Source organism: Oryza brachyantha, chromosome 5 (assembly GCF_000231095.2).
Source record: "Oryza brachyantha chromosome 5, ObraRS2, whole genome shotgun sequence".
In the NCBI taxonomy this organism is placed as follows: Eukaryota; Viridiplantae; Streptophyta; class Magnoliopsida; order Poales; family Poaceae; genus Oryza; species Oryza brachyantha.
This window is the reverse complement of record NC_023167.2, coordinates 2,602,944-2,630,810: the sequence shown is the minus strand read 5'-3', so window position 1 is coordinate 2,630,810 and position 27,867 is coordinate 2,602,944. Positions and strand designations below refer to the sequence as shown.

The following is a 27,867-nucleotide window of genomic DNA, read 5'->3' as shown; positions in this document are numbered from 1 at the left end:
ATGTGTTTTGTTAGAAAAATAAATATAGAAGTGATTACGCTATCTTTTTAACATATATATCATTGGATAGTTACGATAATCCAAAATCTTCGAAGGGAAAAGAGCACCATAAACTCGGTCAAGATCCATGTTCTGACATACGACAAAGTTAACACTTTGGCTATTCAATATTTAGATATTATAAACTGGTATAGCCATTTCTTGGATTCGTGATAGTTTTCAACTGGATTTTCACACTACTATTTAGTTTCATTTTATTCCACGGGAATATTAAAAAAAAGTCATGGAGGCCTTAAATACTTGTAACCGGAAGAAATAATAAAATGCAAAAAGAAAAATCAAGTGTCAAAAAATTATCCTAATAAGTCGCCCTTGTCCTTGCGTTCTCGTTAACAAACAGGATGAGTAATCAGGCAGAACTGAGGACATGTTAATACAACTTTGCAACTGCAAGCAACAGAAGTTTATGCATTCCCGTGTTAAAGTAGGATTAAATAATTTGAGCATCGGCATTAGATCACAAGCAATGTTATCATGGACAGATTTGACATGATGCACAACAATTATACATCTATTAAGTCTTAACAAAGACACAGAAAACTGAGTATCTGAATTGGGACTAGGCAAAAACAAATCCAGATAATGAAGGGCACCATTATGGGTGTCAATACTGAGATGGCAGTTGAAATTGTATCATGGTTTAAATGTGAATCGCTTTCGGGGAGATCTGTAGGCAGGCTTTCTTCAGGGCTTCGCTCACTGTTGGATTCGCATGACATGTCCATGCAACATCCTCAGTTCTGTTCCTCACTAGATGTACTGCCTCATGGATTATCTCACCTGCATTGGGAGTCCATTACGTGTACGCCGTGGATTCTATCGGTCTCCTTCTCGACCACTACCATAGAACATTTCGATCATCTTGCTATTTGGATGATAATCTAAAATAGATTCTCTTATCATATTTATCACTTCAATAAAAACTATTCATATTGCATCCTCTATATATATTTTATTAATATTTTACGACCACATATTGCTTAATTTTCTTGAGATTGGATGTTCGTATTATTATATGCTGAAATAAAGTATGAATATATTTTTAAGATGGAGAACGAAATGAAGTACGGCTAAGAATGCTCTTTAACCAACCCTTCAGCATCGTCGATCGCCCTCGCACGGCTGTTGGCCAATAGGGGGAACTTCCCAACCTTGTAGGGCACTCCTGATGCATTGACCAGTTCTTCTGTCTTCCCAACAGAAGCCATCTCTGGCTGTGTGTATCACACCAGTTACGGTCTCATAAATCTATATGACCCTCTTTTCCTGCAATGAATTCAACACAAGGTTGTTTGGATCGAGGGATTTTTTTTAGTTTCTGTCATATCGGATGTTTGGACATTAATTAGGAGTATTAAATATACACTGATAACAAAACTAATTGCATAAATAAAGACTAAACACATTTTTTAAAGTCTAATTAATCCATGATTAGCAAATGTTACTAATCATGGACTAATTAGGTTTAATAGATTCGTCTCACGAAATAGTCCAGAGTATGAGGTGGATTTTATTAATAATCTATATTTAATACTTCGAATTAGTGTCAACCATTTGATGTGACAGGGAGTTAAAAAAACTTAGAGGGAAACAAACACCCGCTTTATGTGCAAACATCGGTCCAGGGATCGCATCCCCAATTACATAAACACCCTTAACATTTGTCATAAAAGCGCTTGTCCACAAGGGCTCTCCCACCCTTATCAGTCTCAACACCAATGGAAATCCAATCCAAGACCAGCAGTGTATGGGACTCTTCCAGCAGATACAAGAACAATATCACATTCAAGAATACTCAGCTTTGTCTTAAGCATGAACTTCATTTTCTGTTTCTCCAACATACGCTGGAACTGCTTCCTAATCTCTCCATCCATTGATGGACAATGTCACGGGCAAATTCAACGACGGTGACCTCCGACCCTAGCCTGTATGATTGCGTATTGTTTTGAAGAAAAAAAAAACATGCTAAAAAAAACACATCGCCTAGTCTGCGGCATACCACGACAGAAAGACATGGAAGGAAACACCAGATAGTAATTTGATACTCCATTCATCCCTAAATGTTTGACGTCGTTAACTTTTTTTATACATGTTTGACTACTCGTCTTATTCAAAAGATTTACATAATTATTAATTATTTTTATATCATTTTGTTTATTGATAAAAATACTTTCATATATATATAGTTTTATATATTTGACAAAAAAAATTAAATAACGAATAGTCAAACATATATAAAAAGTCAACGGCGTTAAATATTTATGGACGGATGAGGTAGTATTTACCATTAATCGTTTTGGCTTTAAAGAATATTTGCATCTATAGTCTTTAAAAATAAATAGCAGTGATGATAAATAATAAATACTGAATATGTCATCGTCCTAGCGACAACTCTATTTTTTTAATAAACAAACAACATGGTGTGCCCGCATCCGATCCCCAATTCTTGTTCACCCGGGATGATCACCCTGAGGAACTAGAGAATCCACATATCAACTACCCAAACAACCTATTTATTTTTGGAAGAAAAAAAATGTAAAATGTAAAATCAAAGAGATCACATATCAATAACAAATATATACAATAAATAAAATGCAATATCTATAATATATTAATAATATTATTGTTTAATTAAAATCCCGTTAGAAACACATATATGCAATGACATCAAAAGAAGAGGCTGACAGCATTCTGCAATCAATCCAGTAGCTGACAAGAATCCAATTCAGCACTAGGCCGTGGCAGACAAGGCCTTGGGCCACGATCAAAAGCAGTTCAGATGTGCAGCCCACCCAAGCCCAAAGGCTCGTCATTGACCAGCCCAAAGCGATCGCCGTGCACAAGAGCATAGTGCAGCCTATCAGTTTACTTGGGCCTTGTGCCATGCACTATTCCACCCAAATTATGGGGGGTTAAATTGCAGGTTTGCTATTTGTTAATCGCTTAAAAATTTTCATCTATCAATCATTTTTTTTCATTAGATTTTCTTCAAGTTTTATACATGTCCACAGACTATACTTTGTTTGATATATTTCTTTTGTTATTGCTCGATTTTAGTCCAACCTATAATAAATTCAATTGACGAATTCAGTTTTTTTTTCAAACGGTTGACTAACAAGTGTCGCTTTTAAGTTATTATTATCAGAAATTATATAGTTTATGGGGTTTTAAACATATTTTGCAGTTGAAATTACTTGTCAAACCTGTGTCTCGTGACGAAACTCCACCCAAAAGTTCAATTTTTGACATCTTGCATTCAAATAATCAGCATATTCGTATCGATCTTGATCACTTAACATTGGGGTTTCAATTTGAAATCCAGTAGGACAGGCTTCCAGAACAGGGGTGTTTGGTTGGGCATTTGCCATAGGATAAGAAAATTGCAGTCTTCCCCTGGATCCCATGAACCCTAGCTGCATTTCTCTTTCACTTGTTGCTTTCATTTCTTGTTTCCTGGATTGAACCACCAACAACCAAGTGATGTTTTTCATGGACCGTACCTGAAGATCATCTGGCAGTTTGTGATTACTGATTTAATTATATGTATTTCAATACATGACATGTATGTATCCAAGCACCCAACCTTGTACCTGACCTAGATGATTTTAATTTGCCACACCTGGTACTTTTATAGTCTAACCTGCTGACTTGTTTGCATCAGATCTGGCAATTAGTCTGCTTGCTGTTACCACATTACCATGTACCAACTCCATTAGATACACAGCTATGTGTCATCGTCAGCCATCTGCTTGCTAACCACTCCTTAAGTACTGCAAAATGTAATACTAACTACCAACTTGGTTGCCATTTACATTGACAAACTGCATTGTTTGGTGGATCTGAAAGGAACGGCTCGTTTTGTTTGTCTTCTGCAAGTGAGCTATATTTAAATTTCAAAGCTTAAATATGAAGTTAAACTTTAGGTTTTTTTATCATGGTTTTATTTACTCAATGCGGGTATATATAAGTTTTACTCACATGTTTTTTAATTATTAATAAGTTATTTCGCTTATGGTTAATATAAACGAAAACATGGAACCGTAAGAAACATGTTTATATGCTCGTTGCCACTGGCACCATTTCCATGATAACACATTACTTTTTAGTGCAGATGATAACACATCCGTGGCCTTCTGTAATCTCATCATATATCTGCATGATTGGATGTTTTGTCTGCAGAAGCAATATATTTGCTGCATGCTTTAGGTACGTAGCGCTGGTAATCACACGGCGTTTCTTTTGCTTTTGGCATTATCGCATTTGGCTGCTGCTGCTCCTTCTGTGTAGCTTCCTTTGTGTACAGTGTCCACCGTTAGAATCGCCGACATGCAGCTACTCAGGTAGGCCGTGTAACCGACGTCCCAACGGTGGTTCTCGTAACCGTATTAGTAGTTCTTTGTTTTGGTACAGTCGGCAACACCATCAGTGACGAATTAGCCAATGAAATTAGAGAGATCTGAATAATTTAGATGAAGTTTCACCCCCTCTTTCTATTGATCTTTACTATAAATTTTAGAAAGAGTTATTATGGGGACTCCAATAATTTTAACGGGGGTAGCGGGGGCTCGAGCCTCGCCGCTCTCATGTGTAGATCCGCCGCTGAACACCATTATGATACTTGCTTAGTGAAAACATGTATTTTGGATATGGACATATATGTGGTTCAACTTGTACTTTAAGTCCTCTTCGTTTCGCATGATTTTTAAACTATAGGGATATGAAAATATAGTAATATCGTAGGAACGCACATACAAAACAAATGATTGAAACATATGAATTTTATGTTCAATGAACTAAATAAAGAGGATGGAGTGGATATTCGTATTTCTATGGAATTAGTATATTTTACAGGATAGGTACATGATTTCTATGGGAATTTTCTCTTTGAATGCATAAATAATGTTTATTCCAAAGGAACAAGTATTTCCTATGGTCTTCAAAACAAAGAGGCCCTAATACTTGATCGTGCATGTGTACAGTACTCTGTCTGTTCTAAAATATAAATATTTCTAAGATTTAAATTAATTTTATAGAATAATATTAATATTTATGTATTAATTTTCATAATTTCAATCATTCCAATGATTCCAGAACCAATCAGATGCTTAGAAAAGAAATCTAGTCAAATTCAAAATTCATAAAATAGAATACTAAAGTGACCAGAAAGAAATCTTTAGATATCTCATTAGTCTATGCTAAACAAACTAAAAATATTTATATTTTAGAATAGAGCTGGTATTAATTTGGAGGTACGATAATTATACTCCCTTTGGTCCCACATATGTCGTTTTAGACTTATAGGCTTATTGTTTAGCTTATAATAAACATAAGAGAAATAAGAAATAACATGTTGGCAATAAAAAAATTATCTATGAGTAAAATTTTTACATACATGTTCTTTTTATTCTATATAGAAATATATAAAATAACCTATGATGAAAAGCCTTAAAATCAAATCCAAAATTAAACTCTAAGATTCAAATTGTGGCATATGCTTGTATAAGTTATCAAATTATGAGTAGGGGTGTTAACGGGTCAGATAATATCCGATCCGATCCGATCCGAATCTGCTCGGATTGAGGATGTGGTAGAGGTTTGCAACTCTCCGGCGGATACGGAGTCGGATTCGAATAGTGAGTTGCGGATTCGGATACGGATGTGATATTGTTAATATCTGGTGGATGCGGATTATCTGATTTTTTATCGAATTATCTGATAGTCATTTTAGCGGATAATCCGAGTTTTTTAGCCCACAAAGCACTCGATGAAAAGCCCATCAATAGCCCAAGTATTTTTCATCTAATATTGAATGACAATGTATTGATTACATGTACATACCACATCCGGTTATAATAATCTGTTTCCGAGCCGACTTCGCACCGACTCCGCACTATTTCCAACATCCGTAACAATCCGCATCCGTATCCGTATCCGTATCCGAAAACATCCACATCCACATCCATTTAAAAATTATGGTTTAGGATATAACATGACAACTATCGGTCCGACTCCGCTCCGTTAACACCCCTAATTATGAGGCCCTTGGGCACCAAAATTAAGAAACCAATCAGATTACCTTTGCTGTCGTTCTATTGCATTGCCGCTTTGTTTGTAAGAGAGACATCATTTATTTACCTAGGGTAAACAGGGAAGAACATTTTAAAAGCTGCCAAGAAAAATCTAAAACGATCTAGCTAGAATTAAGAAGGCTCAAAGAACTTATATTATATTTAGGACAAGACGGAGTATACGTAGATTTTCCTCAAGTGCTCTTACAAAATGCTACAGTCTACTGACCACAGGGTTTTTTTTTAGTGAATTGCAGTTTAGACCACCTTTTTGCCGTAGTTTTACTTTGGAACACACTTAAATTAATATGTTCATATTGGACTAAGTAATTTATGATATTCGTAGTTTGGACAAAAAATAGCCCTCCAACTGGTAAAAATATGTCATGTATAGATGTGGGAGTTCGTCTGTGAGCCAAAACTGATGCGTTTGAGGCCGTTGATGCGTTCTAGAAATAGTATTAGTGGTGCCTTAAATACAACATTAACCAAATTTTCTTATCATAAAAATATTGGTTTTAGGATGATCCAAAACAAACTTATAGCTATAACAATAAAAGGTGACTCGAGCTGTAATTCGCTTTTGCAACAAAAAAAATTACTAAAGTTACATTTGAATGCTTATCTCCCATATTTTCGCTTCTATATGTGCTTATAAGCTAAAATTTAGATTTTCTTAGAGTTGATTTTGGGTTTTTTTTCACCAAATTTATTTTTCCAGCATTGTCTTTTTAGATCGCTAAGAATAGTATATAAAAATTTTATTCATAAATTATTTTTCATTTGCAAATATACCACCACCAAGCCCTCCTGCCCCAGACAGTACTGTAACACACGCTGGGCACTCGTATAGCCAATTTGCCATACGCACATGAATAAAAAGCCAAAAAAAAAATCTCTCTGCCAGTAAACTACGAATTCAACGTATTCCAAACTTGCTAGCCCACAAAACAAAAAATTCACCTAGATTTTTTATTTTATAAATATTTTCATACAGTAATTTTTTGGACATGTCACCCGATAAAAAAATAGTCGCTGCAATATTATTGGGTCATATCAGTTGGACTAGTGTGGCATAATAATATGACTATACACACTTCTTAAGGTCAAACCGTTCATATCTAAAAATTAAAGCCACAGTAGTTTAGATTTAAAATAAAAATAAAAAGTTCAAAAAAAAACAAAAAAACACTTATAAGCAAGGCCTCCGTTGCTTCCATCTCCGTTTTTTTGTTGCATCGCCAAATTGCGGTTGCCGCCATACCAGCGACCCCACCCACCGAACAACCAGAAAAAAAATAGTTTTCTTTTGTTTCAGGGTGATTATCTGGTTCCATGCGGCATTGCAAACGATAAATAATTTCTCAATAAAACTTGTATATATATATTCTTAATAATATAAAAATTAAATTAAAAATATCTTTTATAAAAACCGTACATCCAAATTTAAAGTTAAAAAAAATTAATTTTACATAAACAAGAAAAGACCGCATGTTTATTCTCTTTCCCCTCTCTGGGGAGCTGCATCGACGATCCACTCGAGCTCGCGCCATGCCTGAGGTAGGTGAGTGCGTCGCGCGACCGGCCGGCGGATGCGGCGTCGCCGTTGCGGTTGTTCCGGCCATCTCGCTCGCCGGCCAGGTCCGTCCACGCATATGTCAGCCTCCTTTCCATGTCCATGGATACCAACGCTGCACCAAACACACACACACATCTCAACGACGACGACGGCAACAACTAAAGCAGAAGCACCACCACCCTTTATGTGTCCAATGCTCTGCAGGTTTTTCCTATAGTTATAACACAAAATTTAAAACATAGAGCATAGAGTTGATTTTAGAGTTATTTTTTTTATCATACTCTTTTTTGGCCGACTCTAGTGCATTTTACTTGTAATATAATTTAATTTAGGCCACTGATCTGTTTTTTGTGGAAAATATTGGATGGGAGAGAAATCGATTATCTGTTGTGATCTGTTGTATTCGGTTGTTTATTACACTGACCCTCATGGGTATATTTATAGAGTACATAGAAGATAAAAACTTGAAGTATAGAATAAATATTCTATCGTACCTCTCTAGGATTTTATCTTTTATCTCTAGAGTTTCTATTGGACTCCGTTATCTTTAACCGTATGTATCTATATATCTCTAACATTTTTATCGTACGACTGTGATTAAATTATACTACCAATAACTTTAGATGTAGTAGAATTTTGATAAGGGCAATTTCGTCCTTTTTCTGTGATAGTACGCGGGCTTGCTGGGCTCCTCTCTTGATTCCTGAGTCTCAACCTGCATCTCTATTCCAGGATTCAGTAGGTGGCCGGCATGGATTCTCTCCAGCTCGTGCATGTCAATGCCGATCTTCTGTCCCTGGCTGGCCTCCCGGCACACCTCGCCGCCTTCGTTTGCTCGCTGCGAAGATGGCACTGAAGATGTTTCGAGCGCCGATCGATCCCATCTCTTGCTCCGTCCTTTACCCCTCCGACCTGGTCGATCCTATTTTCCTCCGATCGATCCCTTCTCTGGACGATGCAGATTCGAGATAGAGAATAAACGATGCAGACCTAGACTAGGAGAATATTCGAAGTGATATAATAATTAATAAAAACAAATCAAATATAAAATCAAAGTACCAAAATATCCTTTTAAATCCATGGACGAGATTAGTTCTACAGGCACAGGCAGTATAATACTACCATAAATGCACCGAAGCGTTGCTCACTCTTTTTTAGATATTTTTTAGATTGCTAAAAACACGCGTACAAAAGTTTTATTTACTTATTTTTTTATGAATATATCGTTTCATTTTTTTCGGCCAAAAAGCTAAACCATGACCACCTTTGATTCATCCCATCGATTACTCACCGTCATTATTGCGCATCTCTAATCAGTTGATTAATTATCTTATTAACAAGAATGATTAAACCTGACATGACAATGGAAAGTGACGGTGGTAGAGTTGGGCGTGCCTACAGGCTCATATTATCACCTACCTCTACCAGAATTTATATTCTACTACTCATACATACATGCATGTGTTTATACGTAATTTAATACACGCGCATTTCAATATATAAGAATTTGGTGAAGTCTACACAGATTATATATAGTCACCACGCTCCAGTTTATATATAATCATCACACAGAGCGCTACTCTTATGCACAGTAATACTCAATTTGGTCAAATCCATATATATATATATATATATATATATATATATATATATATAAGTTTATAACATCTGCCTTTCAAGAAAAAATTACATATATTATAAAATAATGGCATCAAACACCACGCACTAACTTTAAGAAACAAATAGACTAAATATTTGTATTATTGTTGATGTTATTATCATACTAAAAGAAAAGATAGAGAATGGATAGCCCAAAAAAAGCAAGAAACATACTTTATCAGTTTTAAAATGTGCTCGTTCCGTTCCATATTATAAGTTTTTTTATGTTTACTTAGATTTATCTATATATCAATGTATATATTTTGTATATATATTTAGTTTTATTAGTGTATAAATAAATCTATATAAGAAAAAATCTTATAACGTGAAACATATTGAATAATTATTAAAAATAAGACACCTACTGCTATCAATCTAGACCAGAAGAGATAACTTCATTTTATAAAACGATGGAGTATAAAATTGCAAACACACCAACTCATCTAACACATTGTTTGAAACTCAAGCAAAAAGTGCTTGTGACACATGCACCTGCAGTCTGTATTATATAAATAATCGCTGTCACAAGCATCATTAGGAGGACGGGGGCGCATTCCATCCACGGGCAAATTAAGCAAGCCCCAGCCATGGCGAGCGCGACGATGAACGGCGGCGGCGGGGGCGGCGGCGCCGCCGGGGTGATGAAGCGGACGGGCCTGCTCCGGCTGCAGTACTACTGCGTGATGGGCGCCGTCGCGGCGGCCGTCGTGCTCGCCACGCTCCGCTACATGCCTGCCCCCGCGACGACTCCCCCCACCGTCGCCGGCGTCGACGGCGGCGGGGCCGTCCGGTCTGCCGCCGGCGCCGGCGCCGCGGCGGCTGCTGCTCCTGGAGGCGGGGAGGCGCGGGGCAAGCGCGTGCACGTGTGGAGCGGGGAGGACGAGGAGGGGGACGAGAAGAAGAAGAAGAAGGCGGAGCCCGGGGTGGTGGTGATCAACTTCGGCGACTCCAACTCCGACACCGGCGGGGTGGCGGCGGTGATGGGGATCCACATCGCGCCGCCGGAGGGGCGCGCCTACTTCCACCACCCCACCGGGAGGCTCTCCGACGGCCGCGTCATCCTCGACTTCATCTGTGAGTCCCACCGATCGCTTCCTTCTCCTCCTCCTCAATCCCGCTCCATCTCCATTGCTGATCTCAACCTTAATCTTAATCTTAGTCTCCTTCTAAGAACATAATATTTATTTTGGATTATTAGTCGCGCTCTGTTTTGATTAGCGTTTAAGCTTCGATGCGTTGGGATTTAAATCTAATTTTTGCAAATTTTTTTGTACCTAGCGTGATATTGACCGGCTTGGAATTCTGTTTCATTGTCATAGCTTACGTAAGTCTCCATCATTTTACTGCCCGTGAATATAAATCAAAATTTAAACTTTTAAAATTTATTTTAAGTTTTTTTTCGTATGTTTTTCTTATATTTTTAAAAACTTTAATAAATCGTTTCAATTATATTTAATTTAAACGAAACAATGAGACTTACTAAGTACAATTTAAACCTATATAACAGCTACTTTTGTCAAAAGTAGGAGAGTTTAAATTTCATTTTTAGGGCCTGTTCAGTTGAGGAATTTCATAAGAATTTTAGAAAAATAAACTGTTTCCTGCAAAACCAAATCGTTACAAAGAGACTCTAGGGAGATTTTCGATCATATACGTAGTACTTTTCTTTCGAACGTGTCTCAAGGTGGCACACTTTCTCAGCATTTCGACTAAGCTGCACTCTCGCTGAAAATTCGAACAAAGAAAATCTAAAAAATTATATTTGTGCGAACCAGTTTATTTATGTGAAAAATCTTGTTTTATGTAAGGATCTTGAATTCATGGACGGTGCGATTTCGCTATATCGAGCAGATACAAAGTTGGGTTAGGTTGATTATCAATATTTTTCTGGGGGCCGATAATGGACGAGTCGTAAGGCACAACCAACCAAATTTAGGATTGGTCCTGACTCAATTTTGTTAGAAATGTTGACTATGGCAGCTATTGGTACGTGCAAATTTGAAAAGATTTCTTCATTTTTGGCACCAACCAAGTATTGGAGATTAGTGTACTCTGTTCGTTCACTTGCATGGTTGAACGTCCTTTTTCTCAGTTCAGACTTCAATGCTTCAGAACAACTTCATCTGCCGCCATTATCTTGCTTATATTTATGTATATATATATTAAAGTTTAATTTTAAAAAATTAGAGTTAATTTTGAGTTTTCTTCATCTATTTTTTTCAGCGTTTGTTTTTTAATTACTAAAAACATGTATATTAAAAATTTTATTTATAAATTATTTGTTTTCTAATATATCTTTTAGTTTTTTTTAAAAAAAATCAGACTCTTAGGAAAAAGGAGGGTGAATATTTATTCTTTTGCACAATTTCGAAGCGTCCTCGTACGTCAAACGATGGCGACGCCGCGGTTGGTTCGTAGTCTCGTCCTCTTTTATTTTCTTAAAGAATGAAAAAAGGGATGTGGAGTTTTCTCTAAGCAAAGAAAAAAAAAAGAAAAAAAAAAGGAAAAGAAAGATGGGAAAAGGGCAGAGGAGTTAACTAACGGATGAGATGGAAAGCACGGTGCGGAGTGCTGGATCGCACGACGGAGACAGCTCGTCCGCCCGCTCGTCGCACGTGGCACGCGTGGAGGAGTATAGCTGCCAGGTGGCAGCCGTCACGTGTTGACCCGGTCCTTGCTACCCTCGCCTTCTTGGGAGCATGTACCGTGGGATGTGTTTATCTACCTCAGTCAATTTTTTATGTTAAAATAGCTTTCTAATTTGAAGATAAAGTTATTTTATAATGAAAGGAGTAATATTTTCTTTGTTTTAGAATATTTTTTAATTTGAACTAGAAGTATAAAATTATTTTGGGACGAATAAAATATAGTGTGCCAGAGCATTTAGGAAAATTGAACTATTATTTATAAAATCCAGAATAAGATCCTCTTCTATACTGTTTCTACAGTAATGTTTATCGACATGTAGACCTATGTGGTATTATGTCTATATGAGCAGTAGAATAGATTATATGAATCTATAAAAATCATGCATGTGTTTAAGGAACAAGAGATATGTATTGCTTCTTCTTTGGAATCAAATGAACTACTAACTAGTGTGGTATTTGCTTGGCCAATGGCATGTACTCTTATACTGTGGTAGTAGTGCTGTTTTGGAGTAGTTTACTTTAAGATGTGCTCCTACTAGATACTAGTATTTTGGAGTATATATTTTCCCATGCAGACCAGCAAGGACCAAGGTTAAGAGCAGTTGTAACGAGGGTCTCTCTCACCAACTCCTCTTTGTTTATCCTGCACATGCCAAATGTGCCATTCTTTTCAGGTCCTTGTTGGCTGCTAGAGCTTCACACTGACATTTTCTTTGGGATGTGAGTGTAGTACAAAGCATTGCCTGCTTAAAACGCTAAGCTTACACCGTGTGGTAGGTTCATGCGTAGCAGTAGGTTCTCCAATCTGTTTGGTGAAGGGTATAGTATTCGCCTCTCATTGCCAAAGGTTATTCAGACTTAACCTCATCCAAAGATTTGGTGAATTTCGTAAAAAGACAATTTCTTCTTTCATACTAGATTTTTATCATGAATTCCTAGGATTCTGCATTGGGAAGTTGTCACAGATCAGCACAAGGGAACGGAAGGAGGAAAGAATGAGACTTGAACCTAACTCTCTGTGTCGTCTCCTATACTCCTACATGATTAATTAGTACATGGGCCAACAATCCAAGTGTGGTCACTGCTTCCACTGGTCGCTGTCTGATCCCTCCTGTCTGATATTCTCATGCCCTACTTCCCCATAAATCCCAGAAGAGAATTTCTTCATCACTTCCTCTTCCATCCTTCTAGAAATGGAGGAATTAATTGCCTGCATCACATGCCAAGAACTGCCAGTTGCCACCGGCTTCAGGCTCTCACTCAGTCACTGACATTATTAATTGGCCATTCTCGCTCAACTACCGCTTCACTGTTACATGCTAGCTAGAGATGTTTCATTTGGAATAGATATGTTAGTGGACTGGAGCCACAAGTTTTCAAAGAGATTTTGTGCTCAGCTCAACACGCTATTCTGGTATCTCTTCCCTTCCATGAGCACTCAATTCCCTCCACGGAAACATTCTTTTTCTCCATGCTTTATCCATCAGAAGTATCGATCTATTCGTGTTCTTTGTGATTGGCATACAGTTGCTAGCGCAGTGGTAGGGGTGTATGGTTTTCGGCACGCTCATACTTTCTTTTTAATTATTCGACGTCAAGTTTCTCCTTTTGTAAATAAAGGAAAATTTATTGATTTCAAACGATTACATCGAGATAATAGAACCATGCTGAGCACACACCTGGCCATATATCATCAAGTTTCTCATTGGTTGTCCAGTTTTTTTTCCCCTTGTGATTTTGCTGCCGTGGAGGAATTCATGAGCTAACCATCTTTAGTTTTCGCCCCCATGTTAGCACTGTACCTACTTCTACCATGGAGTACTAATAATTGTGTACAGTTTTGGCTGTATATTATAAATGAGAAAAACGAAGAGTTGTTACATAAAACAGACCTTTTTGGGGAAAGGAAAAAAAATCTTGTTATTCATATGCTTTGCTACTACCTTTGGATGAAACTTGAATTAGTAAGCCGAATGCGACATGACCTCTCGATCATGGTGTGTTGCCTTTCAGATTACTACAAATAAATATAGTGGTCAACAGTACAGGATCCTGTAGTTCTCAAGTGCATCTCACTCAACAGCTCAGCTGGATTGCTCAAGATGGAACCTTGTTTCTTCAGGACCACCTTGTTTTTTAGCATAAGTGAGGTGTAAATCACTATTGGAATATTGTGCATTTGCATCCATGCACGCATGTGCTGCCTACTATCTTTTTTGCCAGTTCTTACTTTTCTTTAACTGAAAGTGCAAACAAACCATTGGCAGAATGTACTTTTGGTTGTCTGAACTTTCTGATGGTGTGTCCCCTATGACATTGTTCTTCAGGTGAGAGCTTGAACACACACCACCTCAGCCCGTTCATGAGGCCGCTGGGATCAGAATACAGCAATGGAGTAAATTTCGCAATCGCGGGCTCGACAGCGACACCAGGGGAAACCACATTTTCGCTCGATGTGCAGCTTGATCAGTTCGTGTTTTTCAAGGAGAGATGTCTGGAGTCCATCGAAAGAGGTTTGATCTTTGTTTGGTGTACAAATTGTTCTCAGTAAAGATTTTCCTTTTTTATGTGATTAATCGGCTTTCCAACTTTGCATTTTTGTTTGGACTGACAAAGTTGTTGCTTCTGGTGAATGTCATCCAGGTGAGGTTGCCCCAATTGATAGCAAAGGGTTTGAAAATGCCCTCTATACCATGGACATAGGGCATAATGATTTAATGGGCGTTCTCCACTTGCCCTACCATGAAATTCTTCCAAAACTTCCTGCCATAGTTGCTGAAATCAAAAAGGCCATTAAGGTATATATGTGGTTCAAGTCAATAAATATTAGCACAGTTGATAAAATGTTCTCAGTAAATAGCACAGATTTTCATCTGAACTTTCCTTTTAACAATTAAATTCTGAAGAGCCAGTTGAGATTCATTGAAATGACTATTGAATCCTTGCCAAACTGCAGACTTTGCATAAGAATGACGCGAGAAAGTTTTGGATACATGGAACGGGTGCATTGGGTTGCCTACCACAGAAGCTTGCTACGCGCAAGGATGATGACGGTGGTCTCGACGAGCATGGTTGCATCACAAAAATCAACAATGTTGCCAAGAAGTTCAACGAATTACTGAGCGAAACCTGTGATGATTTGCGCTTGGAATTCACAGATTCGATAATTGTGTTTGTGGACATGTTCGCCATCAAGTATGATCTTGTTGCCAATCACACGAAATACGGTAAGTTAACCTGTCAATTCTGTGAGCCAAACATTCTGCAACTAAAAGGAGACATGTTTACCTATAAAAATATCTGATTTTGACATTCTGAAAACTACATGTTTTCAAAACAATGACTGGTCTATAATCAACATTGTTTGTCAGTTCAAGCAACCTCTTGGATCAAAATATATCTAACATTGTACATCTTATAAAATTCTTCTGCAGGGATTAAGAAGCCATTGATGACATGCTGTGGACATGGAGGCCCCCCTTACAACTATGATCCAAAGATTAGCTGCAGTGTGACTGATGACAAGTACATGTGTAAGCTTGATGAGAAGTTCATCAGCTGGGATGGAGTCCACTTCACCGATGCAGCAAACGAAATTGTTGCCTCTAAAGTGATAAGTGGCGAGTTCTCCATTCCTAGGATCAAGTTGACCACCACCGTTGTCAAGCCTAAGAAAACAAAAAATTCACGGTTATGAACATTCAGATTAATTTGGTTGGCCCAAGATAAATGGTGAAGGCGAAATTACTGACAAATCTGACCATCAGAAGGGAATTCATTTGAGATCCTTATGGTGATTTGAGGAAGAGCAGAATCTGAAATTTTTCAACTTTTTTTTTTGTACAATTGATGTGTGTGCATATGAGCATATCCTAGGGAGTTGATACATTCAGCCATGAATGTGTTGGTGGCTTAGTGCTATGTATAATTCTTTTTCCTTAATTTTAATAAAATAAATAGAGATGAATCTACAAAATTAAATTAGAATTAATCTCCCCATTGCTGTGGATTTTTTTATGTCTCGCACCTTTAATATTTATTTTTGAAAATAAATTATCCAAAAACTTATTTTTAAAAATACACTGTTTGACTCCTATAACACTGGCGTGAACAAAAATGAGGTGTTAGCGTTATCTCGCCTCGTCGGGCAGGATAACGTGGTTAAACAGCGTATCGCAGATTTGATATAAATTTTGGCATGACCTGTTTAAAAAATAAATATTAAAAAGGTGTATGAAATGAAAAAAAAAATCATTGCTGTGAGTATGGTACATTCAAACAAAAATAGAAAATGCCAATGAACTAAGGGGTGTTTAGTTGGGGAAATAAAAGTTTTTGGATGTCATATATTAGACGTTTAACCGAATGTCGAAAGAGTTTTTGAATACGAATGAAAAAACGAATTTAACGGCTCGGCTAGAAACCGTGAGACGAATCTTTTGAGCCTAATTAATCCGTAATTAGGACATATGGGTTACCGTAGCATCTATGGCTAATCATCAACTAATTAAGCTTAAAAGATTCGTCTCACTATTTCTCACATAACTGTATAATTAGTTTTACGTTTTATCTATGTTTAATGCTCTATTTAGATGTCCACAAATTTGATGTGATGTTTTTGGCGAAAATTTTTAGAAAATAAACCGGCCCTAAATATTTTATCACAATTCAAACATAGAGACAAACAATAAAGTAACTAGCTGTACTCTACTGACAATAAATAAAGAAATGAATACAGGGAGATGCATCCAAGTTTCAGATTTAACCGTATAGAGTACTAGTAGTACATGGAGTCTGGACCAAGCTGGCCACGTTTCAGGCAAGAACTCTCTGGTACTTGATTTGGTTGGTCCTCACTTTGATCAAAAAAAAAGCAAAATGGATCTCAAGTTGCAAGAAAATCACAGCTTTGCCATTGCACTGAACAAATACTTCCTTGTACTGATCTTAAAAGATTGCTTGGTTCTCATCCAATCATGCCCAGCATTTGCTATCCACTGTTCAAGAAAAATCATTTGACATTTGCTTTGTTTGCATGGACTGTTCCTTTCATATATATGAATTTTACATAATTTTAGTAGAAATCAGTTCAATCCCATTAAAAGTTCTCTGAAAATTATCCATGGAGGCAAATTTGGACAATTACTATATGGGATGGTGCCTTTTTAGCTTGATTTACTTAATTAAAACCTGCTAAACACAGAACATGCCATGTGATCATGCTAAAGGTGGTAAACCTTTTCAACCTTAACAGCTGGTTTCATATACATACATCACTATAATGCATATCACTGTCATATTAAGATGCCATACACTGCTACAGTTATGGTTGGTGTGCCACAACCTCATACTACAAACATCACAATACAAGAACAGTGGATAAACTAATATTTTTTTCCTTTTGTTTGATTCTGCAAATTTCCCTTAAATTGGCAAAAATATCAATAGGACAGCTCTGAGACGAACGTTATTTAATTTTGGGCTCGGTGATAATCACCAAACATTATTTAATTTTGGCTCGGTGATAATCACCATTAGTATAATCCATGTTGGACTATTTATCTGTTAATGCATTTGTTTAGTCCCTCTTCTTCCCCTGAATTTGAAAATGTCCAAATCCGAGCCATACCGCAGTCACTTCAGCTGCGTCAACATCATCTACCTCCTCCAATTATGGTACCTTAATAGTAATTAATTAACCTCATGATCTTAGTCCTAAACTAAAACAACAATCAATTTTTCAAATTTTAATACTAGTCGATGACTTCATTGACTTCTCTACGCGCGTTTGATTATTTTTATTATTTAAAAACTGTGCAAATATGTGAAAATGTAAGTTATAATTAAAATATATTTGGTAATAAATCCAATCACAATAAAATAAACAACAACCATATAAGTTTTTTAAATAAAACGAATGATCAAACGTGCGCCAAAAGTCAACGTCATTGCTATTAAAATACAAACCACAGAATTTTAATTATACGATTTAAAGTTCTTATAAAAAGAAAATGCACGTGCACACATATATGTTCCCTCTGCCTCCTAATAAGTGACCATTTTAATTTCCGCACTTAAACTTTGACAATTAATTATTCTTAAATTGTTAGATCAAAGGGAATGAAAGTTGAACTTGTATTTAGGGCGTACCACATTTCAATAGCATGCCATCTTGCCTACTCTACTATCCGTATTTTTTTTAAAAAAAATATAAGTGGTCCATGTTCGAAAGTGAACATTGTCCGGTGCCAATTATTGAAAAACGGAGGGAATATGTTCTTCAAATTTACAATTTGGAATCTTGCAAGTGATTAGGAAGAAGAAATGTTATATAAACCAACAACCATGCATCTCTAAAATACAAACTATGGAAAAAATAAAAAAATTGAGGAGAGGAAGTGTGATCTCTTCCAAAAGCCAACTGGTCCACCCTAACTACAAAAATATCCAACGGACTAAGTATCTCCATGTCCATTCGCTAATCACAATTAGTCCTACTAAACCACACTAATTAGCACCTACTTTATTTTGGTTTATATATATATATATATAAAATATTATCCATGTTTTATTATATAATAACAATAAAAATATTAATTATAAAAATAATAAATAAGATACATAATTAATATCAAAAACTAAAAAACAAACTAAAATTTATTTTTAGAGAGAGGGAATAATCACGTAAGACAGTGAGACCGCGTTTGGGAGAGGAGTAACTTACTCAGTATGGAAAATATACTTACATGATTAATTAATTATTATTTATTTAAAAATTATAACATATTAATATGATTTTTAAAACAACTTTCATACGGAAAAATTTACATGATTAATTAATTATTATTTATTTAAAAAATGTATAACATATTAATATGATTTTTAAAACAACTTTCATACAGAAATTTTTTTAAAAAATACGTAGTTCGGAATTAGTAGTTCGGAAGTGTGCACAGGACTAAGTTAATGGGGTGGACGCGGTCTAAGTCACTAATCACACGATCTCCCAGTATAAAAAATTCACTAATCGCACTATTATATATAGGCATACGCGTACACATTTCCACCTCTCTAGAGAGAGAAAAAGACAAGAAAAAAAAGGGAGAAATTCACACAAGCGAAGCCATCGTCTTCCTCCTCGCGCTGAGGAGAGGAGAGGTGAGCTCGCGACGATGGCCATGGCGAGCGGCAACAACGGCGGCGGCGGAGGAGGAGGAGGGAACGGGGGCGGGAACAAGGTGTTCAGCCTGCGGCTGCAGTACTACTGCGTGCTGGCGGCGGTGGTGGTGGCCGTCATGGTGCTGTCGCTGGCGTTCGTCTCGCCGTCGGCCATGGGCGCGGTCAGGCAGAACCTCGGCGCCGCCGTCGTCGCCGCCGCCGCTGGGGCAGCGAACGCTTCTGCCAGCGGAGCGGGAGCCGCGGCGGAGGCGGCGGCGGCGGCGGAGAGTGAGGCTTCGTCGTCGGTGGTGCTGTTCAACTTCGGCGACTCCAACTCCGACACGGGGGGCGTGGCGGCGGCGGGGGGCATCCGCATCATGCCGCCGGAGGGCCGCACCTACTTCCACCACCCCACCGGCCGCCTCTCCGACGGCCGCGTCATCATCGACTTCATCTGTGAGCTCGATTAATCGCCTCCATTAATTAATTAATTCGATTTCTCCATTATCTAATCCTTCCTCTGCCCCCTTGGTTGCTGCAGTTTAGCCCTAACCCTACTCCTTAATCGCATACAAAACCATTTATGTTGGAACCTTCTCATGCTCTATGATTAGTTTAAGATTACTGTGGAACTCTGAACTATTCCATTGAAATTCTATGAAATCCATCACTCCGAGCTGATAATTTCTCTATATATTGAACGGTTTCATGTGAAATTTTTCTAGCTGGAGGCAAGTGAATTTGAGTAATTAAGAGTAGCCATCTTGATATAACCTGGGTTGGTACTTGGTACAACAAATCTAGCAAAAAATCAGCAAGCTGTGAGATGAGTGATTCCGAATAATCTGGTCAAGTTCATGCTGCGACGTGGAAGAGGGGATTAAAAATGGGGGTGTTTGGTGGCCGGAGCCAGTAGCAGCATGTGCCTAACAATGGCTGCGTTTTTTTTTCTCCTCTCCTTTGCCAATTGGGACAAAGAAAACCCGTGATCTGTGTGTTTGACTTGTTGATCTCTGTGACCTGGTTGGATGGATATGGCTGGGTTGTTGATGTGAACTGCTCGACTGGGAAATAGTAGTTCCCTGTCACCTGTGTCTGCAAGCAAGGTCCTTGAGGAGACTAATTCTTGGTCTCTCATGTACTTGGATCTTTAACCCAAGTTAGTGAACCAGATGGTGGATATTTGAAGCTCAGTTGGGCACTCTAATCACTGAGTGAAATGATAGTTGGTTGTTTGGATTCCTGTTTACTCTTGCCTTGTCTGAGTGATAGAGTACTAGCTGTTGGGTCAACACCAGGGCATTGTTATTAACAACGTGATCAGTACACGACATGGGCAGTTAGATAGTTAACCTACCAGACACATGGCTCTATTATCTAATTAGGTTCTTTAGTGCCTGTGGATGATGTCAGGGTGCAGAGAATCGCTCAACCACAGACAATTCATATTGCACACACCTTAGTTGTTACTTGGTCAAAACTTTTTCTATCTACAATACAAATTGGATGGATAAATTCCACAAGATTTTAGGCCTAGGAAAATGCATCCACAAGTTCATCCACTTTTTTGTTGTATTGTCTCTGTGACGTGATGTGAACAAATCATATTTCTTATTGTTTGTTGGTACTACTATATATGTTTAGAAAATCCTTCCACACACTAAGTGTACAGAGCTTTTGTTTTGTTTAGCTTTAGTACTCCAGTTGAAGAAGCATGCTACCATGTATTATGGTCCAAACACATGCATGCCACCATGTGACTGTTAATGTTTCCCACATCGTGTCATGTATTTATTATCTGTAATCACATGGAGTAGGCCCATCGATGATTCTCCATGCTCCATGACATGCATTTTCTTGGTCATTATCTAAAATGCATTTCTTAGTTGGACTGAGGTGTTTTATCAGTTCATGGCTCCCTTTCTCAGACAGTATATTACAATGTCATTATTCTGATAGAAATAAATTCGGAGGAAAATCCATTTAGCACTGTTCCTACATCAGGACAGGCAGAATCTGTACTTCTGTTATGTGGTCACGAAAGCAAGCTTTAACTTAAACGGATGATCCCAAGTACAAACATAGAGGATATCACATATCTGTATGCATGATTGAGATGCACATGGTGGGGACACCTCTGCAATATCTTGACTACTCTAGCAGACCTTTGATAAATAACCTTTGGTTATATCTGGCCCAAGATTTAATTACTTAGCTGCCCAGAAGCCTGACAAACATAATATTAGCATCCCTACGTAATTTCCAAAATAATTAGTATGACAGACACGAATGATAAGCATAGTGACTAGTGAATGGTCTGGTAGCAAATGTGAAGTTTAATACACTACTGTTACAGCAATTTACTGTGAAGTTTTGTCGCTGATGATGTTTTCAGGTGAGAGTTTGAATACACGTGAACTGAACCCATACCTGAAGTCAATCGGTTCAGACTACAGCAATGGTGTCAACTTCGCTATGGCTGGCTCAACAGTATCACACGGTGTCTCTCCCTACTCCTTGAATGTCCAAGTCGACCAGTTTGTCTACTTCAAGCACAGATCCCTGGAGCTCTTCGAACGAGGTTTGCCACCAGTAGCATAAGCTTTATGCTGTTACATTTACAATTGTGAAAATAAACAGTAAACTGAAAATTGATGATAAAACATCTTGCATTTGCAGGACAAAAAGGCCCAGTGAGCAAGGAGGGCTTCGAGAACGCTCTATACATGATGGACATTGGCCACAACGATGTGGCTGGTGTGATGCACACACCATCTGATAAGTGGGACAAGAAGTTCACAGAGATTGTCGGTGAGATCAAAGACGCGATTCGGGTAAATTAGATAACACAATACAGCATCTGAAACCTCTATATTCTCAAGTTTAGTAATTCTTAACTAGTTACACTGACAGAAGATTTCTTGCCAACATTCAGATTCTGTATGACAACGGCGCAAGGAAGTTCTGGATACATGGCACCGGCGCCCTTGGCTGCCTGCCTGCACTGGTGGTGCAGGAGAAGGGTAAGCATGACGCCCATGGCTGCCTGGCAAAATACAACAAGGCTGCGCAGCAGTTCAACACGAAGCTGAGTGACCTCTGCGACGAAATGCGGCTGCAGCTAAAGAACGCCACCGTCGTGTACACCGACATGTTTGCCATTAAGTACGACTTCGTCGCCAACCACACCAAATACGGTATGAGCACAGCCACAAAATCACCAAATCTACATATTTTAATAAAACCATGGGCCTTATATTTTTTCGCTTTTGCTTATTCTTCTATGCCAAAATTTAAATTTTCAACCTTATTTAGAGTTAATTTTATGATTTTTTATCATAGTTTATTTTCTGACCTTTGCTTTTAGATCATTAAAAACACACAATAAAAATTTTATTTACTAATTATTTTTCGCTTGCAAGGCCTGCATAAGTTCAGAACCATTATATTTACTTATATGTTCAGACGTTCAATTTCCTATTCTTGATCTGAATTCGCTCATCTTCTTGTGTTCAGGGATTAAGTGGCCATTGATGGTGTGCTGTGGTAACGGTGGGCCTCCATATAACTTCAAGCCAGGGAAATTCGGGTGTGATGATCTCTGCGAGCCAGGATCGAAGGTGCTAAGCTGGGATGGTGTTCACTTCACTGATTTCGGCAGCGGCCTTGCGGCTAAGCTTGCGATGAGTGGTGAGTACTCCAAGCCCAGAGTGAAGCTGGCAAGCCTGGTCAATGGTGGCTCCAACAAATCATCCGATTCTTGATGCTGATAAATGAAAAAAGAAATATCATCTGGATGAGTCATGGATCCATGGAGGATAGTGATGGAACACTTCACATTATGATGACAAGTAATGTGATTGATGGAGATGTCCCAACAGACAGATTGGTTCTTACATTGGTTAGCAGTTTAGCAGCTTGTTGGATACAAAAAGAAAATTTTAAAGTTACAGTGGAGAAGCACCTTCAGCTACAAAAGTAGAGGAGTTCATGGGTTTTTCTTAATTTTTGAATTGAGTACAAAGATTTTGTACTGTTGATGTACGTGTATAGACAATTTCATGGCAGCTGCAAGCTTCCAGACCTCAGGAAAATTGATGTACCATAGTTTTACTTTCACCTCTTCAGAGAAAGGCATTACAAGAACTGTTACTTCCAATTTGTCTTGCAGTTTTTATTTTTCCTCTTACAAATCTGACGTCTTTTTTTGACAAATCTTTTGCACACTACTACAGCTCTCAACTGGCCTTGTTGCATAAAATTTCAGAAAATATAGTCGCTAATTCAGATGCACAAGAAACTATAATAACATGGAATCAACAAGACGCTGCACTAGAAGACAGGTTCCAGGGTCAAAACCCAAATGATACACTCTAAAAACGCTTTTTTTTTCCTTCGAAAGGCAGTACTAACAAGTTGTTTTCTGTCATTCCAATCAAAATCAACCTACTTGGTGTATTGGGTCAACAAAAATGTATGGGAAATGGGATAATGCATGCTAATCCTTTTTGACAGATTTTACATTGTTGTATTCAAGAAGGGCCTCTTTGCAGTTCGGTGGTTTGGGCTTTAGATAACCCCAAATGCTGATTGCAGGGTGGATGTGATGCGGGATGTGATTGCATTTTGGGCATGGCCTTCAAAATAACCCCGGATATTCTTCTTGGCATCTGCAATACATAATCACATATATAAATTGTCAGCCTTTTGGAAATCATAGAAATCATCAGCATTACATACATGACTTTGTTTGCAAAATAAGTAACACGCATAACATGATATATCAAAGCACACTCTTGGGCCTAAATCATGAAAAAATTGAACAAATAGGCATAAATGAAGGTTTCAAAGTGTAGGACAGCAATAGTAGCTCATGGTGTTTGTTGATGTAAGGATCCCAAACTCTAATTTGTGAAGCAATCGATCTAACATCTGGGAGGCTGAACCATAAAAGCACAGTTTTCCAATAAAAAAAGTTAGTTAGCCTAATAGCGTATCATCCCATATGTAGCAGAATTGTGAAACTTAACAATACAAGTTTTTCAGCTATTGTGCATACTTTTAACAGATAGCACTGCTCATCAAATAACAATTAATTTATGAGAATGTGAGATTATCTTGCCTCTGCGACATATTGACTAGACTGTTTAGTATGAAATACCTTTGTTGCATCTGGTGAAGCCAACAATGTTTGCAATGCTTAGAGTCAAGCAAACTCCAACAACAAGAAGGTAATCAGCTTCAAGTCTGATGAGTGAAAATATCCCAAGAATAAGCCATGCAGCAGCCTGAAAAATGAAGTGATTGGTTTTCATGTTCTACAACATATACTAAGCTCTAGCATGAATTACTTACTACATTATTCCATAAATAGCAAAAAAACATCAAACATATGCAAGAAACATAGGTCAGGATCTATGAAATACTGGCACATACAAGATCGCAGGACTCCTTTCACAATTCACTCCCATCTATTATCCAATTTTTCAAGAGAACAATGCATTTGCTATGCCAATCAGTAGTTCTTCTAGAGCAATACAACCATAGAAAGCTTAACTTAGTGCACGACCATGCAAAGCCTAACCTAGAGCATGTCATCATATCATATTATCATGGTATATGGTTGTGGATGGAAAATGAGCAAAACTGGACAGCTAGGTAAATGATCTATACATGAGAATAACTCTAACTAGGTACTAGTAATATAACTCTAACTAGGTACTAGTAATGTGTGTGAACAGAGATTGTTGATTTAATATGAGAAACTAGAAAGGTTTTCTTTTCATATACTTAAAAATGCTGGAAAAATAAAAGAATTGTATAGAAGTGCGACAACAGCATCTGATTATTATCAACAGAAAGTCCTATTGATGTATTCCAAACGGTTATTAACCACAAACTGATAGATATATGTCTTTCTCCTCCCACAAACCAAGTCCTATATTTTGATGAAAACTAGCACAGTGACCATAAAAATAGCTAACTTCAAAAGCTTAACCAAAAATGAAAAGTGAAACAACCAATAAGATATAATTAACAAATTTTAGAAATACATGGCCCTGAAGAAAAGTAGATTACTAGCCTTGGGAGTAATTCAAAATGCTTGGTTCAAGCTGCTATAAATTGCACACATCAGCTAGTCATCTTATATTCTTTCTATATCTAAAATAAAAAAATGGTTGTGCTAAATCTAAGAACATGCTTTACATGTAAAGGAGTCTTAGACCATCAACAACCAAGTTATGTCAAAGCAATATATCTATCCAGTTACAGAATCTACTCTACTAAATCCTCTGTAACAGATAATAAATGACTCACAGTCAAGTAAAGAGTCCACCAGAACAGCCATGAGTCCTTTTTGTTCATCCGAGCAAGAGCCTGCAAAGAAATGCGTCAATTAAGACAACAAAAGATATCATACATTTAGAACCGAAAAGAGTAATGTAGCATTTGAAACAAAGCACAAACCTCGCCATCAAGACACTCAAACTTCCACACGCTGTTGCCATCATCATCAATCTCATTCCACCACCGCATCCCGACCAATATCCTGCCGCTCACGTTCTTCACCACCCAGAAGTCAAGCGCCGCGAGGAACACGGTGATAACAAATATGATGACAAAGCTCTTCACGAAGAGCGAAAACAAGATGTAGAACGCCAGCGCCCCCGCCTTCGCACAGCACACGATAATGAGCATCAGACGCAGACAAAAAACGATCCTAGAGAGCAAAGCAGATTTCCACAGGACAAGGAGTAAATCACCTTGAAGAGCACATGGAAGAGGCATGTCACAGGGTTGGCATAGTTCTCAGTAACCACCTGAAAACATCATTCATGAAGTCAGATTATCTCTCCAGAGTCCAGATTACATTCAGATCTGAAATGAACATGACACTAAGCCAAAACAGGATTGGCAGCAGCATAATTCAACCCGATAAACCAACGCCACCGACCGAATGAGCCTATCCTAAAAGAAACGTAAAGTCTCGATTTTTCGTCCGCTCAGATCCCGCGTGATCAAGAATCCCCCTCCGCCGCCACCGACCGAGGCTCCTTTTGGAACTGGATCCAATCAGGGAAACCCAAGAACCCTAATCCAAGAAACCGCTAGATCCGGGACAAGCTCCCTCCTCCCTCCTAGCAAGATCGAATCCTAAATCCTGGGAGCAACAACTTGGATCCCGCGACAGAGACAGAACTGCTCGGATCAAGAAATGAACATCACCTGGGGTCGATCCATCGATCCCTCCTCTCTCTCGCGTCGCGTTCGCTTGCGCGCTAAGGACGAGGATGCACCACCAGCTCTTGTTTTCTTGGGTAGGCCTCTCTGGTCGTCGTCGGTGCCCTCGCGCCGAACTCACTCTTGAGAATTGAAGATCCACGGGAGGCAGGAAACGAACGCAACGGCAATACTTACTTTTCCCAAAAACAAAAATTTCCACGCTATCAAATGTATTAAATGTAGGGAAAAAAACCAATTACGTATATTGGGTATAAATTATGAGACGAATATTTTAAGAGCATGTTTGTTTCCATTTATGTCATAACGAATATTTGGAGACTAATTATAAATATTAAATATAGACTATTAATAAAACACACCTCATATTCTGAACCATTTCGCGAGACGAATCTATTGAGTCTAATTAGTCCATGGTTAGCAAATGTGATGCTACAGTAAACATTTGCTAATCGTGGTTTAATTAGGCTTAAAAATTTTATCTAATGAAATACTCCTAATTAACGTCCAAACATCCGATGTGATAAGGGACTACAAAAAATCTCTGGATCCTAACAGGGCCTAAGTCTTATTGCGTCATAATTTAACAAAGCGATGACACAGTAAATATTTGCTGACGATGGATTAATTAGGCTTAATAAATTCACATCGCAATTTACTAGCGTAATCTGTAATTTGTTCTGTTATTATACTATGTTTAATACTTTAAATGTGTGTCCGTATATCCGATGTGATAACCAAACCCAAAAGTTTTTTCCCCAACTAAACAGGGCATTCTGTGATTAGTCACACTATTTATATTTATGTTTCTAGTCCTCTGTTCTATATTATAAGACTTTCTGATGTTGCTCAGATGTATTCATTATCGATGTATATGTTTTATATGTGTGTCTAGATTTATTAGAAAAAAATTAATCTAAACAAATTAAATATTTATAACTTAAAAGACTCCTTATGGATTGAAGGATTTGATCAGAAATTTATATTCAATGCGTATAGATTCAGGAGGAAAGTTAGCAAAAGATAGGGATCATTTGGAATTTTTTTTTTGAAATGTATCTCTCTTATCATTTTTTTTTGTGTTTTTTCCACGGTTTATTCAAACACATTTTGGAATTTTATGTGTGCTTTGTAGTCCTTGATGTTACTGTTACATTCCTGGTAACTCCTATGTGTGGTGATAGTTTTGCTTATTCTAATAATAAGCGAAACAACTTAGACTAAAAATTTTTTATATATATATATAGTAAAAATAATATGTGCACCTCTTTCTAAGTATTCTATGCCCCCTCTCTCATAAGGCTCAAACCCTCTCACACCCCCTTCCAAAGGCCCAAAACCCCTCTTTTAGCCTGGTCAAAGCACTCTCCTACCAGTCAAACCCGTCATTTGACCTTCCTCCACACCCCACATTTGCCAACTCTCGTATATCTGAAAAGTGCAGTAATATGAA

General features: G+C 37.8%; 3 protein-coding genes across 3 annotated transcripts; 2 read left to right on the top strand and 1 right to left on the bottom strand.

Annotated features, from left to right (window-relative positions):
* Positions 1-9,899: 9,899 nt before the first annotated feature.
* Positions 9,900-16,017, top strand: LOC102720523 (GDSL esterase/lipase At1g09390-like). Its single transcript, XM_040524528.1, has 5 exons — positions 9,900-10,440; positions 14,342-14,527; positions 14,658-14,812; positions 14,971-15,241; positions 15,449-16,017. Exons 1-5 carry the CDS (start codon positions 9,954-9,956, stop codon positions 15,709-15,711), a joined length of 1,362 nt encoding a protein of 453 aa, XP_040380462.1. The 5' UTR covers positions 9,900-9,953; the 3' UTR covers positions 15,712-16,017.
* A 3,083-nt stretch (positions 16,018-19,100) lies between these two features.
* Positions 19,101-23,349, top strand: LOC102701818 (GDSL esterase/lipase LIP-4-like). Its single transcript, XM_006654015.3, has 5 exons — positions 19,101-19,628; positions 21,568-21,753; positions 21,852-22,006; positions 22,108-22,369; positions 22,689-23,349. The coding sequence occupies exons 1-5, from the start codon at positions 19,187-19,189 to the stop codon at positions 22,934-22,936; spliced, it is 1,293 nt and encodes a 430-aa protein (XP_006654078.2). The 5' UTR covers positions 19,101-19,186; the 3' UTR covers positions 22,937-23,349.
* Positions 23,350-23,406: 57 nt separating this feature from the next.
* LOC102701542 (Golgi apparatus membrane protein-like protein ECHIDNA) lies at positions 23,407-26,599 on the bottom strand. Its single transcript, XM_006654014.3, has 6 exons — positions 26,400-26,599; positions 25,937-25,993; positions 25,641-25,844; positions 25,491-25,550; positions 24,334-24,460; positions 23,407-23,842 (listed from the first exon to the last, which is right to left on the bottom strand). The coding sequence occupies exons 1-6, from the start codon at positions 26,412-26,414 to the stop codon at positions 23,742-23,744; spliced, it is 564 nt and encodes a 187-aa protein (XP_006654077.1). The 5' UTR covers positions 26,415-26,599; the 3' UTR covers positions 23,407-23,741.
* Between the last annotated feature and the right edge of the window lie 1,268 nt (positions 26,600-27,867).

Excerpts from the sequence above, each read along its gene's own strand:
- LOC102701542 (XM_006654014.3), bottom strand. Across the intron at positions 25,551-25,640 it reads TTGAGTGTCTTGATGGCGAG|GCTCTTGCTCGGATGAACAA; the intron begins GTTTGTGCTTTG and ends ATTTCTTTGCAG. Across the intron at positions 23,843-24,333 it reads CTTCACCAGATGCAACAAAG|ATGCCAAGAAGAATATCCGG; the intron begins GTATTTCATACT and ends TATGTATTGCAG.
- LOC102701818 (XM_006654015.3), top strand. The coding sequence starts at position 19,187 with ATGGCCATGGCGAGCGGCAACAACGGCGGCGGCGGAGGAGGAGGAGGG. Across the intron at positions 19,629-21,567 it reads CGTCATCATCGACTTCATCT|GTGAGAGTTTGAATACACGT; the intron begins GTGAGCTCGATT and ends TGATGTTTTCAG. Across the intron at positions 22,370-22,688 it reads CGCCAACCACACCAAATACG|GGATTAAGTGGCCATTGATG; the intron begins GTATGAGCACAG and ends TCTTGTGTTCAG.
- LOC102720523 (XM_040524528.1), top strand. The coding sequence starts at position 9,954 with ATGGCGAGCGCGACGATGAACGGCGGCGGCGGGGGCGGCGGCGCCGCC. Across the intron at positions 10,441-14,341 it reads CGTCATCCTCGACTTCATCT|GTGAGAGCTTGAACACACAC; the intron begins GTGAGTCCCACC and ends ATTGTTCTTCAG. Across the intron at positions 14,813-14,970 it reads AAATCAAAAAGGCCATTAAG|ACTTTGCATAAGAATGACGC; the intron begins GTATATATGTGG and ends GCCAAACTGCAG.